General features: G+C 47.8%; 3 protein-coding genes across 3 annotated transcripts in view; 2 read left to right on the top strand and 1 right to left on the bottom strand.

Annotated features, from left to right (window-relative positions):
• The first annotated feature begins 66 nt into the window (after positions 1-66).
• On the top strand, positions 67-2476 carry LOC142558210 (sodium- and chloride-dependent neutral and basic amino acid transporter B(0+)-like). The gene is made up of 3 exons (XM_075670368.1): positions 67-562; positions 1071-1202; positions 1964-2476. Exons 1-3 carry the CDS (start codon positions 439-441, stop codon positions 2161-2163), a joined length of 456 nt encoding a protein of 151 aa, XP_075526483.1. The 5' UTR covers positions 67-438; the 3' UTR covers positions 2164-2476.
• A 195-nt stretch (positions 2477-2671) lies between these two features.
• On the top strand, positions 2672-15417 carry LOC142558559 (sodium- and chloride-dependent glycine transporter 2-like). The gene is made up of 11 exons (XM_075670693.1): positions 2672-2680; positions 3083-3264; positions 4857-4989; positions 5851-5985; positions 6768-6871; positions 7763-7887; positions 8639-8751; positions 9917-10145; positions 10637-10737; positions 12787-12945; positions 15088-15417. The coding sequence occupies exons 1-11, from the start codon at positions 2672-2674 to the stop codon at positions 15415-15417; spliced, it is 1620 nt and encodes a 539-aa protein (XP_075526808.1).
• Positions 15418-18016: 2599 nt separating this feature from the next.
• LOC142557630 (sodium- and chloride-dependent glycine transporter 2-like) overlaps positions 18017-21381 on the bottom strand; it is a 38375-nt gene continuing 35010 nt past the window's right edge. Inside the window, exon 15 of the mRNA XM_075669599.1 lies at positions 18017-18400. Within this exon, the coding sequence (XP_075525714.1) occupies positions 18095-18400 (306 nt within the window). The 3' untranslated portion in view covers positions 18017-18094. The remainder of the gene's footprint in view (positions 18401-21381) is intronic.

Below are 21381 nucleotides of genomic sequence, written 5' to 3'. Positions count from 1 at the left end.
AAACTGCTGGAGTAGAAACCAACTGCCAGTGCAGGTGACCCTTGCTGTGTACTTCTAAATATAAGCTTGTCGTTTGGATTTCTCTCGTTGATCGCAATTAGGCCTGAAGAAAAAACAACAACAACCGCATTCGTCTTTATTATTTTTGACCTCACGTTCATCATCGCTCACTGATCATCGCGCTGGCAAAGCACCGCGCACAGAGAAGAAGAAGCGCTCGTGGTTTTCAGCGGTGCGTTCCGTGCTGGTCGCTCATCAATTCGAGCAGGCAGGCGATTCAGCACCTTGCGTCGAAACCCGTCCAGCAGCAGCGTTTTGGCCGGTCACGGTGAAGACCCCGTTTCCGCGGCGTCCTTGCAGTCTGCCGGAGACGCAAGGCCAAAGACGGCGTCAGCGTCCCGCCGCCATCTTGTCGAGCTACATTGACCGACCGCGGCCATGGCGGACGTAGAGCGCGAGAAGTGGTCGAACAAGATCGAGTTCATCCTCTCTTCCGTCGGCCTGTCCGTCGGCCTGGGCAACGTCTGGCGCTTTCCGTACGTGGCCTTCGACAATGGCGGAGGTCGGTACATAACATGCAGCGAAAGCGATACCGCAGTTTTGACGCAGTCCCTTATGGTGCGTTCGACTGGACATGCCGAAGGAAACGGACGTCCTATAAGCTGTTGCTCTATTTCGATACATCGAAGAGTGCTGACCTTGACTTGTCAAGCAGCGCAAGTCAGCACTCTTTTGTTGACAGAGATTTGGCAGGGTTACTTGGACGTGTGCCACATTTGTGCCAGCATTCGTATTGCGATGGGGGTTATATCTTGAGCTATAAATGCGCGGTAAAGGCAAAATCAATTCTGAAGAATTCTTACCAGTGCTAGTTCAGCACTTGTCTGCTCTTTGCGCGCCTGCGAACATCCGGCAGGATGTTAAAGCAAATGACGCTCTTTATTGCGGACTGCAATACATGTCCGATGCTCTCGCGATGGGTCGGTAACACAAGACCTTAGGTATATTACCCCCTGATCCGTTCAACGCAGTAGCAAGTCGCTGTGATTTTCTTCCTTTTCCGTGCACAGGGGCGTTCATGGTGCCGTATATTGTCCTCATGCTCATCCTGGGTCGCCCCATGTACTACTTGGAGCTCGTCCTGGGCCAATTCGCCAGCAACGCGCAGGCCAGGGCCTTCGGCGGATTCCCTCTCGCCAAGGGTGAGAGTGCGCGCGACCGCTTATATATGACAGCAGCGACCTAGTGACGTAACTACGTGAGCTGGGTGTAGAACGCAGTGTAGAACGAACAAAACTCAATACAGTGCTGTGCTGGACCTTCGCCGACGCCTCTGTCGGTAAAAAAGAAAAAGGGACAAAGAAAACATGCAAGTGTTTATTTTATTCTGGCTGAGGCGTTGGCATGGTTGGGCGACGGCCCAGCCATGCCATAATATAATAATAATATATATATATATATATATATATATATATATATATATATATATATATATATATATATATATATATATATATATATATATACACCATCCACTCAAAAATATAGCACGAAGCTAGAAAGAATCGACGCGCCCCGTTACCGGTATTCCTCTGAAAGAAAGTTTCGCAGTTGAAGAAAAATTACTCCTGGTCCGCGGGGATCAAACTTGCGACACCAAAACCTTCCCGGTGAGGTCGCTCTACGATCTGGGCTAACCATGAGGTTAACAGATGGCAGAGTCGACGACTCTAAGCGAACAGACAGCAACCGCTCGTGAGTTAGGGCGTTGGTACCGGCTTCGAACCCCGAACGAGGTCAAGTTTTTTTTCATTCAAGCAGGGGGGTGTAGTTTTGTGCTAAATTCGGCTGGATGGCAACTTATCTCTTTCGCGAAACTGCCTGTACCTTTGTGATTGCTGCGAACCCTGTTTGCTCCGAAATTACGAAACTAACGTTAGTGGCATCGCCGATCACATCGCAGGCGTGGGCTGGGCCATGGTGTACGCGTGCGCGTTCATCAGCCTGTACTACAACGTGATCTTGGGCTACGCGCTGCTCTATCTCGTCTACTCCTTCAGCGGGACACTGCCGTGGACGAGCTGCGACTACTCCGATTGGGCCGACAGCGACTGTTACAACCCTCGGCCGGGCGTTGTAAGTCGCATGCCGCGCCCCTTGTGATCCATGTGATTCACACCGGAACGCGATTTCATGCCGCAGCCAGGCTCGGTGCACTCCTGATTGGATCGGGCCAATGAAGAAACGGGAAAACAAACGCCGATTACGAGGGCATGCATTGTTGGTTGCTTAGAGGACCTGTCATCTAAGCCAGCCACCTGGAAATAAAGCGATGTTAATACACCCATTCTGTTGCTTTAATAACTCCACTACGCATCACATGAGCTGCCCAATTCCATATATTTGATTCTCTTAAACTTAGCTAGAACATCGGGTATACCCCCGTTCGCTCTTAAATCCCACCGCTATCTTCCTGTCTCTTAATGTTACGCATATTTTTTCCTCGCTACGCATTATTTATTCCCTCGCTCGTTGCACGGTCCTTACTTTCTTTTCAAGCTCCTTTGTTATTTTCTGAGTTTGTTTCATAGGTTAATAGGTTAGCACTGGCAGAACGCAATGATTGTATTCCTGTAAAAGACAACGGCAAGCTGCCGGTAATGCCTGGAGAATGCCTGCCGTATGCGCTGCTACCAATTTTTATTCAAGGGAAGGGAAACACATTCGAGTACAGCCGGAGGATGAAGCGGTACGATTAAAATGGGAAAGTCACAGGCATAGGATGAAGCTCGCATGACGGGGTTAATTGGAGATCTCTGGGAGAAGCCTACGCACTGTAGAGCACGAAGGGCTGACGGCGATGACGAAATCGAGCAATGAAAGGGTTACGCTTTGAACTTTACTTAAACCATGCGCAGTCTGTTTTTATAGCCTTTCATTTGCACGAACCCGACAAACTAGTGTCGATTCAGACGTCCGACTCGGACAGCTTCACCCGTCGGCGTTCACGTGACGGGTGCAGATTGTTGCGGCCGCAAATACGCGTCGAGGCGAGGCGCCAAGTTCTGTCGGTTACGCACAGGTGCCGTGCCGCACCGTCGAGCCGCGCCTGCTGAGGCTGTACGCGGGAGAGAACTACACGGGGCCCGACGCGCACGCCATCCTGCACGGCTCCGACGTGGTGCTCGTGCCGCGGCAGGCCTACGAGCTCCTCGCCAACTCCTGCACCGTGGCCACCCAGACGGCGCCCGAGCAGTTCTTCTAGTAGGTGCCCTTCTCAAAGGAAAAAAAAAAAAAAGCAGCAGAAGGGTGCTTAAAGGGACACTACAGAGCGACGCTAAACATGACTCGTGAACAGTGCTATTGTGCTGCGTTAAGGACTGACTCCGAGCTAGCTCGTGAGGCAACAGAACCGTTTTTTTTTTAAGCATTGGCAAACAACAGCACGAGTCGCTGCGCACGGGTTCGATGCTATCCACTGTGCAACTTCCTTTTTTCCCTCTTGCCTTTTTTGCAGTCACTTATCAAGGACGATAACTAAGATTGATTAACACTCGGGCAGATTTAACAAACCGAGAAGCCATTGAAAAAAAAAAGAAGCTGGAAGTGGTCAGAAACAACACACAAAATACTGATGTGATTCGCTTTCACAGAACAAATTGGGAGATGATTAAGTAAGAGATTTTCTGTGACTTGCAGCGTCGATTAGAGACGCTTTGGTTCGGACTCGGGTCAGCCCACCTCCCAGTTCCTGGCTTTTCTTACGTCCACTGTTCTTATGAATCCCACTGCAAATTGGGTTCATTGTCGTAACGTGCGACTGAATTGTTTCCCGTAAAGTTCGGCAGCGTCTGTATACACATCGGCGTTTAACATGTTCCGCGCGTACTGCACGCGGAATCGCAAGTTGTCAGGTGTTGCTCACTCGCATGTACAGGTGCGCGATGCCGTGGTGTTGCAATCTACCGCGCTCGGTGCTTGTCGCGTGAATCTAGAGAAACTAGTGTTAAATCCCTGCCGACGCGAATTTGTGCAGTTATCACAGTGGTTGCAGTTGTGATATTGTTCGTAATGTGCACTCAGAAATATCCCCAGTATGCAGGCTGCGTTATCTGTACCTTTAAGAGAGTGCGGTGCGCTTTCCGCAATGTCATTTACTGTGGGGAAGCCAGCTTTGACGAACTGTCTTCAGCGCGATATGTATGCCGGCAGAAAAGCGCGAAAAAAAAAAAAACAAGACGAAGTGTTTCGTCTCATCACGTCTTCCCTTTGCCTGTGGTGATCGTTTGAAAGACGCCCACACTTTATGTTCCGTACGTAAATGAGGCGTGCATCTTTGGATGAGTCTTTTCTGAATCATACATCTGACGGAAAGGAAGCTGCAATTTTCACCATGTTATCGATAACCTGAAACGCAGTTGTTTGCATCGAACCTTTATTCGGGCGAAAAAAAAAACATCGAAAGGAAGAATTGAGCCATAAAAAGAAAAATTGCATTTTACCTTCTGAAGCAGTTACCATATAGGAAGAAAGCATGACCACACCCCGCTCAAGATAAACCAGAAGCACTGCTTAAGCGAACATTCGTTCATTTGCATGACTGGGGGTTGCTATAAGTCGTGAGAATGGGTACATTGCAGTAAAGCTGATTTAGCGCAGTCGTTGACTGGGAAATAATTAGCCGGTGTTTTTCTTCATCCAACGCGTACCACACGTGGCACCTGAGCGTAGCGGCCTGAGCAGAAGATAAAAATGCACGTTTTCGCTCTGTGACATCGTAATTTTTCTGATGCACACTACCATCACTAACATGGCGGTTTGCGGCCCCGCGCTGCTGCTTATTTCTCCACCTCCAGTCGCCATGTGCTTGGACTGAGCAGCGGCATCGAGGATCTGGGCTCGCTACAGCCTCGGCTGGCCATCGCTCTCGTCGTGTCGTGGTTGTGCGTGTACCTGTGCATCTTTAAGGGAATCAAGTCGTCGGGAAAGGTGTGCATCGGGGTCGGCTCAGAAAGTGCGCCGAGGTGACCTTTATTGATCGATTTATTGTATGATTGACTGACTGATTCGTTGATTGTATAATAATCTGGAATAACCATGGAATAGTCTTGATATTGTACAAAGAAGAACAGACCAGGAAGCGCCATATCACTACCTCGAGCTATCGCGGGCATGTGAGGTATCTTGCGGCCAAACTAGAAGTCAGATGAAATCAACCAATCAAATCTTTAGTACACGGGAAAAATTCATAACACACATAAAGTTAAACGTACAGGTAAATACGCAGAAGAAGGTTCCAAAAGAGGAGATTGCACCGAAAGATTCACCATGATTTGGTCCCTCGCCAGACCAGATCCGGGACCAGATCCTCACCGGGACCAGATCCTCACCGGGACCAGATCCTCACCGGGACCAGATCCTCACCGGGACCAGATCGTCAGAGAAAGAAGGAATGCGGAATCGCAAGAAGAAATAGAAGAAAATAGACTTCGTAATCGGAAAAGCACGAGTGTCTTACGACAATCAATCAATCAATCAATCAATCAATCAATCAATCAATCAATCAATCAATCAATCAATCAATCAATCAATCAATCAATCAATCAATCTTGCTTCGCCCCTTCACGCTGTTGTCTTCTAAGTGCAGTCTTACCAACTCGTCTACTTGACCCCACTTACTACAAATACTCATAGTGCGTCCCCAGGCCCTAGAAATCATAATTTGGCATTAGAATGCTACGAAAACGCTGAGCGTTCCGTATACTTCTGTACAGGAAAATACGGACACTGTTTTGGTCTTACTAGCAGTTTAGGAGCTGCTAATCTTTTGTGCATTTGCCGCCTGGGTAGGCTGTCTACGTGACGTCACTGGCTCCGTTTCTGATCCTGGGCATGCTGTTCGTGCGTGGCATCACTCTTCCGGGCGCTTCGGACGGAATCCGGTTCTACCTGGTGCCCGATTGGTCGATCATCATGCGCGCAAGGGTCAGCACTCAGGATCTTTGAGTTCATTCTGCGCCGTTTTATTACTGTGTTGTCGCAATGTCAAGCACTTAAGATATTACCAAACTACAGCGTAATCCACTCTAGCCAAACGTCGCTCTCATGTCGCAGTGACTTCACCTTTGGGTTATAATGTCAGTTCTCGCCAATTGCGACGACGATGCGAAAACTCGTGTTTCCTTCTTCTTTTTTCGCATTGTACTTAATTTCTCAGCTTAAGCGCGACGCTACCTCTCCTTTAGGGCGACTTAAATACCGTAAAGATGCGAATTTTGTTTCTAGCCGACAGAGATTCAGGAACTCGCTCAGGCAATACGGGGATGATTTCTTCGCCAAATTGCACTCCTCTGGACTTAAATTGCTCCGAACGTACTTCTTTACGAATGAATTTAATATGAGAATGTCTCAAGCTTTGTTGAAAACTCGTGTATAGGATCACCACTCTCTTGCGCTACTTTATCTTACTAAGGCTTAATCAAGGCGGCCTTGACGAGCGTTTGCGTTAGTTGATTGTCCAACTCGTTATCTCTAATTTGACTCAAGTCATCTTGGAGGTTATTCCTTCATGATGTGTGAGGTGTTTTGCTACTGGTTTTTTTATTATTCACGCACACAAATTTCGGTAACATGTGCGTATACCACGGCACTTGCCACCTGGCGTCCCATACAAAATTGTCAGTAGTCGATGCAATTATTAACTCATCCTAGAGGCGACGATACAAGTACCCGAACTCACTGTTTTGTTCATGGATCGGGCATTGCAGGTGTGGAAGAACGCTGCCGAGCAGATATTCTACTCGCTTAGCCTCGCCGAGGGCATGATCATTTGCTTTGGCGGATTCAACGAATTCAGGAACCGGCTTCACAAGTTGGTGCTCTTCTTACTCATTCAGTTTCATTAATGTATACCTTAGGCACATGAGGTTTCTTAATTGTGGGCTTTTACCTGCAAAAACCACGAACTGATTATGAGGCACGTCGTAGTGACGGACTCCGAAAATTTGACCACCTGGGGTTCTTTAACGTGCGCCTAAACCTAGGGGTGTTTTCGCACCTCGCCCCCTCTCAAATGCGGCCGCCGTGGCCGGGATTCAATCTCGCCACGTTGTGCTTAGGAGTTCAACACTATAGCCACTAAGTAACCACGGCGGGTACGAGGTTTCTTACTCTCGAAAAGTACGACTTTGGAAGAGCATGCTTTGAAAAGCTTCAAGTGCGAGAGACGGGACCACAAACGATCGTTCGCATCGTCTTCATTGTGTTCCCGTGTGTAGCGCGTCAACGGTCTCCATACAGGTTTCTTACATACGCGAAAGCACTAATACGAGCTACGCACCGTAAAGATATTTGTAGAACACATGCAGCTATAGAGTATGTAGTACCGTTATCAATAGACCGTGCGAGAGATAGCCAGCGGAGGTCGACAGACGCTTGTGCCACCCAGACATATAGTGACCAGCTATGGTAATCTTGTTTGTACATGTGCAACAATCACGTGGAACTGTTTCTCTGGGCAATTCGCACGGTGGACGAAACCGCCGATCCACGTCGCAGACGCAACGTGACGCTCCAGCTGTTGCGCCGCAGGCGTGCATAGTCAGCAGGTGGTGCCGTCCATGTGTCATGGTAATTCGGTGGCCACGAGCCGCGTCAGGTTCTGTCTGTGGAATTCACGTGTCAGCAATTCGCTCTGCCGACTGCATCCATCTCAAAAGCGACAGGCCACCAGCAGACAGGTGGTGGTGTTTTACGCTCGCAGGGACGTGCTCGTCGTGGCGGCGGCCGACTTCGTGGTGAGCCTGGTGGGCGGCATGGTGGTCTTCTCGGTGCTCGGCAACATGGCGTACAACATGGACGTTCCCGTCAACGATGTCGTCTCTTCCGGTGAGGATCGTCGCGCTCGAAAATCACTTGCGCAAGTACTACGGACCGCCGCAATTTATCGCAGCACGTATACAGTAGTTGTAAGTGGTTACGCATAATTTGGCAAAAAAAAAGAAAAAAAAAGGTCAACGCGGAAATATTGATGGCACTCGACGGGAAACACCCATCGAGAAACAGTTCGCGGCTCTGGCAACTAAATCATGGACGGTAAAAAAGAACCTATGTCGCACGTTGCTGGCTCCGTTTGCCGGCTCCGTTTCATACGTGTGGGAAAGAGAGGAAGGAGGGAGGGAAGAAAGGAGCAGGCATGCTTTTTTTTTTTTAACTTCTCTTTAGCACACGTCTTTTTAGCGATACATACGGGCTTGAGTACCGAGGATTTAGCTTTAGATGCAGCACACTGAACATGCAGGAAACTTGGAGCAGCAAATCTTGACGAGCAACAAAACTGTTTCTGGATCACACTGATTTTTTGAGCGACTGAGCTGTCGTTAATTTCACCTGCTTCAGAACTTGTTGGTATAAGCTTGCTCGAAGCATGTACATCTCTTGCGTCCTTTCACCACCAGAGACGACTTACATCGGGAGGTATACCGAGGCCGAGGCGCGATACATTTTTGAGAACAGAAATTATTTTTCGAAAAACTTGACGCAACAATCGCAAGAGGGGCCTAACTTCATAAGCTTTGAGAAAAATTCGGCAGAGTTTGCAGGTATGCATTTATTTGTCCATGTTCTTCCTTTCGTGCAGGTGTCGGACTGGCGTTCATCGCGTATCCGCAGGCGCTGAGTATGATCGCTTACCCGCAGATCTGGTCGGCCGCCTTCTACGCGATGCTGTTCTTCCTCGCCATTGATACGGAGGTAGGTGGAATGAATGAATGAACTTGTTATAGCTTCATTCCTTCGGGCTCACATTTGCCTAAAGTGGGCGCTCTACCCTGGGGCCAACTCAGATTTCGTTACTCAACTACTTTCTGAACCAATTTGAAGGACACTAGTAGAATTTAAAAGAGAAAACTGAATTCTACCGACTGTGGAAGGTGGCATCATGACTTCAGGGGACAGTTTTTTTTTTAATGAAGGAAATGGGTGAAACCGTGCATTTCGTGACGTCACATTTAAGCGCGAGGTGGAAAAAACATATAAAAATAACGTTCCAGCGCGTGTACATTCAGCACGAAGTAAAAATACATATTTCAATAAATCTTAAAATAAAGGTAAACCGCATACGCACTTCAAGTGTCACACATTGGATATATATATATATATATATATATATATATATATATATATATATATATATATATGTATATATATATATATATATATATATATATATATATATTATTCGTTAAAAAAAGAGAATAGGGCGTACAGAAACCAACGCCATAGAAAAGCAGACATTTCCCACAGAGAAGCAATGACGCCTCTCACGTGACGGACATTTGATCCGAGAGTCACCCCGTGACGCCTTTTTAGAAATATGGCACATTATCAGGCCTTCCTGCAAGGCGCGCTGTCCACACCTGAATATGTATATCTTATACAATGGTCGCGCAATGTATGTATAGATAATATCGTTCTCACTCGCGTCTACTCGCACCCATTAGGCACTCACTCGCATTCGCAACCAAGTCTACTCACCTCTCACAGGTGGACTCGCGTTCGTACTCTCTTCTGTCCGCTCACGCCCTTCGCCGCTGGTTTCAAACTCACGCCTCAGAAATGAGTATACGAACGAGCATGACCGAGTGAGTGTACTCGTGGGCGAGTAATGACCACCTATACATAGTATGCACGTACGTCATTCAACGATACTCCGCGACTTCCGGTTTACGGCAGCGCCATCTTGGGGAACCTTTAGGCCTATGCGCGCGCCCGTTAAGGTACCTCAAGATGGCGGAAGGTAGCGAAAGCAGACGACAGCAGCGGATGTGACGTCACGTGCATACTATGTATATACTAGCCACCGTACCTGTACTGTATGCGCGTCACCGTGGGACCGGCGCTCGCATCGCCCCAACAGTTCTCGTCGGTGGAGTGCCTGCTGACGCCGTTCAAGGACCAGTTCCCGGCGCTGCGATCGCACGGCGCGCTGTTGTCGTTCGCCGTGTGCGCGCTCATGTGCGTGTTCGGCATGCCCATGGCCAGCCGAGGGGGCCTCTACATCCTCACCGTGATGGACACCTACCTGGGCGGATACCTGCTGCCGTGGATCGGACTCGCCGAGCTGCTCGTCGTCCTGCTCGGTTACGGTACGACGCGATCGCTGGCACGTGTTGTCACCTGCGCGTATAAGTTAACACGATCTATACTGTGGATAGCACAAATCGGGAAGGCGGGAGAAATGCACGGGCGTTGACTTCTAACTACATCTTACATTGACTAAGGGCTCGCATATATATATAATGAGCGAGTTTAACAAGGAAAACCGAGATTTTTTTTGTTACCATCACACGGAGATGAAACCAGAAAAACACAGAGAAAGTTTATATGGTGCTGCTTACTCACCGAGAAAAGATAAACAACGAATCGATACCGGGGAAGATCATTTCGACGACAATGAGTGCGTCGAGCGTAGGTATAGCGATGAGTCCCGCAAATGTGCGTGGAAAAATTCCGAAGGCATCAGTTGCAAACGTGCAGTGAACCTCGGTAGAGTTCAAGTGCAGGCGAGCTCCGAGCCCTACACACAGAAGGCCGCCGTCCTCTCTCCCACTGCGCGGCGTTTTCATGCTGGTCGCAGGGATGACGCGCTTCTGTGCCGACATCGAGTTCATGACCGGCGACCAGCCCGGCGTGGCGCTCAAGATCTGCTGGGCCGTGTTCTGCCCCTTGTGCCTCACGGTGAGTTGGCGTCGCGTAGCATTGATTTATTATTATTATTATTATTATTATTATTATTATTATTATTATTATTATTATTATTATTATTATTATTATTATTATTATTATTATTATTAAGCCTTCGTAGTAGTGTTCGCTTTGTAATTCCGCGATCCTCAACGAGATATGGTGAAGCTAGGCGTTGTGCTTATGTGCGGAAAATTCTGAACGATTTGCCAAATGAGGCATTCTCCATTACATAAAAAAGGCTTGAGAAACACAATTTGTTCACTGTAACATGGTTGCTTTAACATTTGTAAAATATGCTGGTCATTGTGTCATATCTGATGAAAGCGCATGCGCTATCTACATGCACGATTGCCGCGTGCATATACCTGCCCCTCACTGTTACTAACCCTTTCCACCTTTGACTATAAACAAACGACGCAGAATAAAGAAGTTGGCGATTTGCTTCTTGAAAACCCAGCTGTCCAGTCTGTTCGTTGCACATGCGAACGTAAAAATCATTTCTAAAACATGTACATCTTACCGTCTTGGTGTCGATTGTTGATTCTTGCTCTATGTTTTGCTTCATGTTCGTGTTAAGCTTCCTAACTGTTAGCCCTTCTGCATTATCTTGTTATATGTCTATGCTAAAGTAAATATTGCACGCTCGTCCGCTGATTATCATCATCACCTCCATAATCATCATCATCATCTGGGAGTTCGCACTTTCGCCTCGTTTTAAGAGGAAGTTTCGGAAAGGAGAAGCCGTTTTTCTCGGCCACCACTGCACCGAATTTGATGCGGCTTGTTGCACTTAAAAAAAAAGTTACAATCTAGTGACTATTGGCATCAAAATGTTTTACTTAGGCCGTCCATTGTATAAGAAAATTTGTTGAATATTGTAAATTTCATAAAACGAAACTACCAAGTATACAACTCGGTAACTTAACAATTTGGAATGATATCAAAATTCGTAAATTACATCTAATAGTATAAAGCAGACAAAATTAATGTTACACCGCTTCGCAATTTACTGTTGTGAGTAGGACTTTTACAAAAATCATGCAAACAACGTAACAAGTTCACGTAAGGTATAAATTTATATATCAAATTTCTCCGCTTTGGATGCTAGTTGCATTTTACAGAACTGCAATATCTGTTCTTGATCCAGAGCAACGAATTTGCAAACTTTGCGCTTATGTATTTTCAAACTTTCCAAATTTTGAAAATTGTGTAAAAGAAGTCAGGCCTAAATAAATGTTCCGCTTCCAACAGTCACTAGAATTTAACTTTGTTTCTCAAATTCGTTTCTGCGTTTTACATGTATATGAATAGGCAGCAACGGAGTTGGGCCCGAGCTAAAGCTTCCTCTTAAGCCGCAATGGCGCTATATATATATATATATATATATATATATATATATATATATATCGTCGAGAAGAAACAATAGCGGACCTGCGTTGCTTACTGTGGAGGTGTACGTGGACAGAAAAAAAAAAAAACAGAACACGAAGGGTTATATGCCTAGCCAGAAGCTTAAAGACTGACTATAGTTACTTAACCGAGCACATTATGAAAAGTCCATCATTTGTAATTGAGGGACAGGTCCGTTATTCAGGAGCGACGCTGGACTGATAACTCTTAGTCCTTTTCTTAGTCTAGCGCCTTTCCCGCCTGTCTGTCTAAATATTGTCACCACAGGGAATCATAGTGACTGATAGCTACTCTCAGAGGAGGCCACCGCCAAACCAGGAATCCAACCCTCCGCGAGCGCGCAGTGGACTAAGCCCACGAATCGTGCTAATATACGAGTCATTCCACCTCATCAACAGCACTGGCCAGAGGTACGTAGTGGGCTTAGTCGATTTTAGTATGTTCTACTCGCTCACACCCTTTGCTTCTTCGTATTTATTGTGTTATAAAAAAAAATTCAACAACCGCTTCTCACAACGCCATAAACGGTGTTAAATTTGGGTCTAGAACTATGAAGTCGCTAAGAGACAAACAGCATTGGTGCTGGTTAAACGGCGCCGCACGGGCGCTTCCCAATCCGCTCTCGCGCAGTGGATCGTGATAGCCGACCTGTTTCTGTACGGCGAACCGCTGACGCTGGGCGAGTACACGTTTCCAGCGTGGGTGAACGTGGTCGGCACGTACACGGTCATCGTGGCCGTCAAGATCATCGCCGCCTTCGCCCTCTACCACTTGCACAGCTGCGGATACGTGAGTGGCTCGACCACGCCACTGCGAGGCGCTCCTTCCCGACGTAGTGGCGTAGAATACAACTTTACAATATATGGAGGTGATATATATATATATATATATATATATATATATATATATATAACGAGGAAAAATAATGTAGAAAGAGAGATAGGCAGAATGTTATGCAGTAAAAAATCTATAGCTCGATGATGCAAGCTTGGCGATTATATGTCTCCGGCCCGTTTCATAGCAGCCGCATACCATTGTAAATTGCCCTCATCATTATCATTGTCCTCGGTTTGGTGGCACTCGGAGTGTCGTTTCCTCTCATTGCTCGCATTCCTTATATAGACGACATTCGCCGTTTTGCATACCCGAGCAATGTGGCTACGCTAGCGCACAGGCGCGTGCGCGAAATGAGCCGCGTTCACTCGTGCTCGTTAGGTACGGCGGCTGCAATGATCTGCTGCTTGAACATGCTTCTTGACTGCTGTACGAAAGAATTAAGGGGTACACTGAAAGATTGCCACGCACCTGTCGCAGGAATTTTTCGACGAATGTTTGGGTGCATAGTACCGATTCTGCAGTATTGGCAGTGATAGGCAACGGCAGGCGCCAATCTTTGTCACTTTGCGGCACGGAAGAGGACATGTATACCGTAGAAGCCCCGTCTGCTGTGGCGTTGCCATCGCCTGCGCCGCAGCCGAGTAACGGGACAGTTAACGTGCCTAATTATATTAACTTTCCTCCAAATTCTTTGATCTGAACTGTTGAATGATGTTCTTATGTCATTTTTTAAAGATTTTCTGCTATAATCTCGTCCAGTATTCCTTTAATCCTTTTCTTTCGTTTTTTCATCTGTTTATTTTGATTAACTCAAATAACCTGATTTTTGGCCCATCCCCCCGTTGTTCACGTGCATTTTTTTTACTCTCACTACTAACAGAACTAGCTAGAGTATAGGGATCGCGTTACCAATAAAACCACAGCTATCATCATCATCACACCACCACCACCACCACCACCACCACCATCATCATCATCATCATCATCATCAATCATCGGCAAGGGCCGGTCCAGCGCATGGTCCCACTTCCCCTGCTAGACATGATTGCTCGGAACGAAATCCAGAATAAAATTTTTACTTAATCATATGCTGTATACTAAAAGCCAAAATGGGAGAAACAGAGTAACTTTAACCTGATAAACTACACTTTCACAATTCTATTTTAGTTAGTATGGCGGTGAGAGATTGAATACACAAAGATAAAGTAAAGGCCAAAATTCATTTTTCGTTAACTTCGCTCCAAAATCTAGCTGCCGGTACGTCAGTTTGCCATCATGGATTGCAAAGTATCTTCTAGCACTTGGGCTGTTATGGATTAATCAAAGAAGTTCTCGAAGCTTTCCAGTTTCAGTCCTTGGCTATCTTGTCGCTGAAATGCAGTTTTACTAATAAATAATTAACTAGGTACGAGCAAGTGCCGTCGAAGTTAGGTCATGGCCAGCTGGTGCGGGAGCTCTTCAAGTTTTTCTTCCGCCACTCATCATTAGTTTTTGCGTCTTTTCTGGAATTCCGTGCCTCCTATGTCGGCAAGAGAAGCTTTCTTGGTGCCGTAGAAGTGCAATGTGATTGTCCTACGGCCACTAGTCGGGAAGCTCTGCAGCGGCGACAGTGGCGGTCGTAGAAATAGAAACGTCTTTGGGAACCGTCACGGCTTTCGTGGAGTCACGATGAAGATGTAGCGTAGTGGTGAATGCCTTCGCGTTCACCAAAATAGGCGCCCGAAGTCACCATTTGTGGAGCAGACGATCGGAGAACATGAGATCCTTGCATGTGAAGGATATATATTTGCAATATTTGCAAGACAGCAAACAAGCTAGTAAGAGCGCCTACGTCGTGGTTGAGCAGCGTCAAACATGGCGTCCAGTAGAAGCGGCGAAAACCAATGTCTCACGTCGGCGTCTTCGTCACGTGAGTCGGTTAACACTATGTGCACTAAAGCATAACGCCTGGTACCACGGGGTCAAACATGGCGCCCAGAAGAAGGGGCGTAAACCAATGTCTCAAGAGTCGGTTAACACTACGCGTACTAATGCATAGCGCCTTGTACCACGGAGTCTTTGCGAGCGTCAAGAATATCGCGCACCCCGACGCAGGACCTGCACAAGGCCCTGCTTCCGTCGCACAATTGGGGACCTAAGGACCCCGTAGACCATCGCGAGTACCTGCGCTTTCTGCGACAGCGGGGCATGAGCCGCCTGTCTGAGCAAGACTCGCAGCTGTTGCCGCCACTCGAAGACAAAAGCGGCGCCGTTTCGCCGCGGGCGCCCCCTGTCGGAGTCGATCACCCCGTGCCGCTGACGGAAGCAGCAGCGCCCCTGCCGGACAATGCGCCAGCGAATCCTGACGTCACGCCCGACTTGCCTGACGTGGACGCCGCGCCACCTGCCGCCATTACTTCTGGCGCCAATATGACGGCCGTCTAAGATCCTAGATGCGTTGATGGACATGGCGACGTCTCTTGTCATCGAATAATATTGTTTCGTGTTTTCGGGACGTTTATCTTGGCGCGTCTGTCGCTGTATATAACGCTCGCCCATTATCCTTAATTTTCCCCCTTTTGCTCCGTGAAATTATGCATTCAGAAAGGCGATTGGCTGTGTACTTGCGCGGAAGAAGTAATCGTAAACGTCTACCGTTACGTGAACTAGCGAAAATAGAAAAGACAAGATCTGTGGCAAGCACGTACTTCGAGTTGAACAATGGAAGCCACTCGGGAAGCGACACAATCGTTGCAACCAGGCTGCATACTTGTGCAGCTTCTTCTTTAAAGATAGATTTTGTTGAGCACGTAGGTTCAATGATCGCGTGATTTGCGAAGGGTGTGCTTGTCTTCTTCGGGTGTTTACACCGAAGGTAAAACCTCGTTGTAGTTAACATTTGGTTCGTCCTGAACTTTCCCGCTTTTCTCCCATTCTTAAATGCGCGCTGCTTAGTCTTGACCGCCATCGCGTGCTTCCGCTTTAATCCCGCAATGCTGATGTCTGGTGTGAACTGTGTCCTGTGTGTGTGTTGTGTGCTCTTTGACACTCTTGTATGCAACCTGTTATCCTGTGCTCCACTGGCAGCGTGTCATTTAGGCAAGCTGCCGAACCCGAGTGACTATCACGTCCAATGCTATGGCGACGGCTTACAACGACCTACGGAGTTGTAAGCTGGCCGAGCGAAATTCCCTCATGTCGTGACTACTCTTTGCTTATCATGGCACGAAGGCCACGTTTGATTACTGCACTTGCGTCTCCGGCTCACACCGGTTCACCTAAACCTATTGCAACGTGTTCGTGGACGTCCGCGTCAAAAGAAAAGCGGCAATTGTATGCAGCGTGTCAAGCATAATTGTAAATAATTCTAAATCTAGTCACGAATTCGGAAAGCGGTACATAAAAGATTTGGTTCTCCCTCGTGAGTATATTATTCAGCACGCCACCTGTTTTATTTCAATGTCGCAACATAGCCTACACAACAACGTCGTTATCTTGAAATGTCCGGCGTGTTGAAAACGTGTTGCAAACGTACTGGCCGTTCGATGGTTCATTTTGTGGTACGAGTGAAACTGCCACAAGTTGTGACATTTACGCTGCGACGGACGGGTAGAATTTACAGCGCAGTTGCAATCGGCGTCGTTATGATGATGTGGAATGTTGCATAGGAAACGCAAAAATGGGGAGTTCGTCGTGAACGTAACAGAATATTGCAGAGACAAACTACGTTTCGATGCGATGTAGGCTTTTGAACCGTTAGAAACGCCGCGATGTCGTTAGCAAGAACTGAGCGATGTTGCCGCAGCACATCGTCGTCGTCGTGCTGAACGCTACCATTAATCAGTAGCATCATCACCTTTTATATCTAATGCCGGATGAAAGCCTAGCTCTCCCAGTGTTCTCCAACTGTACCTTTCTTGCGTGAAATTACTCGATGCTATACTGGCAAATTCTATAATTATATCACACCTGTCTTCATAAACTGTCGTGAGTAAAGCGATAATTTTGCACCTCTGTGAACGAAGTGTAATTATGTACACACAGTTTCTACGTACCCAGGGTGTGGGAACCGTCTGGATGATTATGCTTTGACGTTGGTGCACGTGACAGAGGCATGTAGAATAATTAAATTAGCGTGGCACGCCAGTACGAGATCTGGCAAGAAGTAGTGTACTCTGGTGGAGAAGCTACAAGTCGCATCGTAGGCCGAAACTAGCTCGGATGCTTTGATTTTGGCTTCCTGACATCCATCTGACAATTTACTATGATCTCAGCTTACCTAAGGTAACAAACGCGGCACGTTAACAGCGGCGTCTCGGTTAAATATCTGTCGGTTAATTATATATATATGCCCGTACGATATGGCAAGCAGTAGCGTGGTGGAGACGCGGCGAAGTTTTCTTTGCAGGTACATGAGCGGAACGCAAGCACGCGCGCGCGTGTGCATCTGAAGAGGAAATCAAAATAGGCTTATTAACAGACCAGTACTGCAGCGGATAGATGTCGGTGTCTCTTTAGAGGAGCACGATTTCCCAAGGAAACGGAGCACGCATGAAATTCGCAGGTATTTTGCAGGGCCGACGCGGTTAGCACACACACACAAAAAAAAAGTCGGGCAGTGGCCGATTACGGTGAACGAAAAGCAGAGCGTGCTGTGCCGAAAGAGAAGTGTGACAATAGCTTGCTACTGCTTCATAAGCGCAAGCGACAGCCGAGTGATAACACGGCTACAGAGAATGGGAGGAGTGGTCTTATCATACGCAACAAATGTTTTCTTCATTACCACATAATTTGACGATGACAATTTTTTGCTATACCTTTTATATTTTGTAAAGTTGGCTTCTCCTTTCAAAACCATTAGAGGAGGCAGAGCACGCTTTACCGGGGACGAAAGACTGCACAATGTGCGCGCTGCCACGTCCACTTTTTCCTCACGCGTTTCTCCTTGCAATCATTACTACTCTCTATATCAACGCCCCGCCGTGCTATTTCAATTGCTTGTTGCGCATTGCGTAGAATGTACACCAATCAAGAAGGACTCGGCCCGTCCGCCCACGTTTATTTCCTTGATGCTAGCGCAAATCTCCGACCGACACAGCTTGGGCTTTGGCTCGCGATTTGTCTATTTCTTTTCCTCCCCTTTAGCATCCGCTTTCGCCGCTGCTTTCGGCTCATCCTTGCTCTTGACCTTGGCAGCCTCACCGGCTGCGTGAACTTCCGGATTTTGCGCAGCGGCGGCCTCCTTGGCCTCTTCCAATGCCTTCAGCTTGATCTCGAGCTCGCGCAACTCCTTCTCCTCTTCGTTGAGTCTCGCAGCTTCCTCGGCCTTCATGTAGCCCTTCTCGACCATGAAGAGCCGGTAGCGGCGGCGATCTTCGTAGCCCTGGGGACCCCAGTTATCTCGAGGACTGATCGCCTTCCGGAAGTCCTGCGAAGCGAAATTTTAGAGAGCTTTAGTTGAGCGCTGCTTGCGGTCCGCTACGCTCACATTTTACGCGCTATGGAAACTTCGTCGCGGAGAAACGCGTTCATTTCGCATTTTCAATAAGCGCGTCTCTCGGAGACGCAAAGACGCAAGCGACGCGCAAACCATCTTGGCTGCGGAACGACAAAAAAGCCAGGAGGACGCAGTACATATTTGTTAATCCACGCACCATTCACACAATTTTGAGAGAAGTTCTATGGTCCCACTTGTATAATTTTCTTTGTAATTAATTGCGATTAATAGATACTTCATTTGACTGGATTTCTCACACTGTGCGCTCAATCGTCTCGGCAGTGGAGCGGGGGCAACGTTCTGCCGTCTTCTTCCGGCAAGAAAGTTGTGCACGGCACGTACTAACCTTCCGGTTGAGCAACTGTGTGTAAATTGTTACTGCACACGGGTCCAAGTAGAACGGGCTCGTGCACACAAGCAGACAAGCGAATGATAGGCGCTGAACGCAGATACAAACACACACGTCGCCTTTCTTCACAACGGGCATGCGGCCTTTGAGTGTTAAAAACGGCTTCATTGGCTGTTTCTGAGTGATTTCTCCAACGCTTTGAATGTGGCTTACACACAAACACACAAAAAAAATGTCTTCTTGGCTGCTTCTAAGCACGCTCTCCAACTTCTCGAATGGGCTTACACCCAAAAAGAAAACAAATATTTAAAATTTTGAATAAATAAGATTAGCTAATTAGCTGCACAATCACTCTTCACAACATAGTCTGAGTGATTCAAGATGACTACGAACATGTACCACTGGTACCATTCGCCTAAGCTGTACCAGACTACTAAATCGAAAGCTTTACTAACCGCGTCGGGCCGAGTTTCGCTGCCGCCAGCAATTTGACCTTCATTTGACCACAGCTGCGTCGTAGCGCACAACGTGACTCGCCCTGCCGAGCTCCGCCGCCGCCGCCGAGCTCCGCTGCCGCCGCCGCCGATTTGGCGCATGCGCTCTCCGCAGCTATGTCGCCTCCTGGCCACGTGACCCGCCGCGCGCCTGGCTAGGAGGAGCGCCGCGCTCGCCTAATCAGTGCGAGCTTGGCCATGGATGAGAGTGAGGTCGGGCCGTCTTCTCTGAGCATTGCGCGGGAGCGGGAGACTGAGCCGTCGTTGCCAAGCGGCGTTTGACCACCCCGCGGATATCGCCCGGAAAGGTGCTCCTCCACTGGAGAGGGTCCGGAATGCAACAGGCGTCGCACCGTCTAGATCAATGTAGCGACCGCGTTCGCGCCCTGTCCGTTTGCATTCGATGCTGCGCATGTTCGCGGCGTCTCTTTGTATGTCTAGTACTTACGCTTTCCCTGTGGCACAACAGGCGTCGCCCCGTCGAACGATGCGTGTCTACCCAAGCCTAATCACAATCATGTCTAGCCACCGACCTAGGCACAGCCGTCATATCTGGCTTAACGATGATTGTGTACCTAAGTATAATAATTACAGCTAAATCAAAGGTTAAGGAAATGAAACGAAGACCTAACCACGGTAAACCGAGCTTTCACTTTGCATATCTAGGGTTAGCTGAGCTAAGCCGCAGCCAATTTTTTTTTAAGTTTGGTTCTCGTTACGTGAGGCACATGGTATGTGGACCACTTGGGCCACTGGGTATGTGCTGCCTGCTGTCTTGCGGAGTAGATACTTAGGTCACTTGACAAGTACTTGAACAGTCAATTTGCTGATGGTTTCTGGCTGACCTAGTGGGCCACTTGGGTGACTGGGTATGTTCTGCCTGCTGTCTTGCGGAGTAGATACTTGGGTCACTTGACAAGTACTTGAACAGTCAATTTGCTGATGGTTTCTGGCTGACCTAGTGGGCCACTTGGGTGACTGGGTATGTGCTGCCTGCTGTCTTGCGGAGTAGCTACTTGGGTCACTTGACAAGTACTTAAACAGTCAATTTGCTGATGGTTTCTGGCTGACCTAGTGGGCCACTTGGGTGACTGGGTATGTTCTGCCTGCTGTCTTGCGGAGTAGATACTTGGGTCACTTGACAAGTACTTGAACAGTCAATTTGCTGATGGTTTCTGGCTGACCTAGTGGGCCACTTGGGTGACTGGGTATGTTCTGCCTGCTGTCTTGCGGAGTAGATACTTGGGTCACTTGACAAGTACTTGAACAGTCAATTTGCTGATGGTTTCTGGCTGACCTAGTGGGCCACTTGGGTGACTGGGTATGTGCTGCCTGCTGTCTTGCGGAGTAGCTACTTGGGTCACTTGACAAGTACTTGAACAGTCAATTTGCTGATGGTTTCTGGCTGACCTAGTGGGCCACTTGGGTGACTGGGTATGTTCTGCCTGCTGTCTTAAGGAGTAGATACTTGGGTCACTTGACAAGTACCCGAACAGACAACTTTCCGATGGTTTCTGGCTGGCCTAGTAGACCACTTGGGTCACTGCGCATATGCTCATTCATAGCCAGTCCCCCAGAATGTATGAGCCACTGTGACACAAGGTGTGTTGTACTTCACTGTGCCCACGCACTTCTCATCAACATTCTTCCTTTGACAAGCGTCATACACCGCCTTCGTCCTAACAGCTGCAAGCGACGAAGCTCTGCTCGTGTCACACACTACTGCTTATACCTCGCCAAATAGAAGAAGCCTCGCGTCATTTGGATTTCATCATTGCTTTGGATGTGCGCGTTTTCTTTAACTAGCGCTATACTGACGCAGGACGAGAACGAGAGGAACGCAGTGCATGATGGCAGCTGAAAATGTCTGTCCTGGGATACGTGCCAACTAACCCAACTTTCTTCTCTAATTAAGCAAATCACGGACAACAGAAGCGCGAAATATCAATCGAACAGCTTTTTTTCTTTCTTGAAAAGACGACGGCGTTTTTTAGGGACCACTTACAGACGAGAACGCGGGCGACATATTCACGTGTAAGGTGTTCATACGTTAGGCTCGTGATAATGGC

This window comes from Dermacentor variabilis, chromosome 9 (assembly GCF_050947875.1).
Source record: "Dermacentor variabilis isolate Ectoservices chromosome 9, ASM5094787v1, whole genome shotgun sequence".
NCBI classification, from domain to species: domain Eukaryota; kingdom Metazoa; phylum Arthropoda; class Arachnida; order Ixodida; family Ixodidae; genus Dermacentor; species Dermacentor variabilis.
The sequence above is the reverse complement of the archived record's forward strand: the minus strand, read 5'-3'. Positions and strand labels throughout refer to the sequence as shown.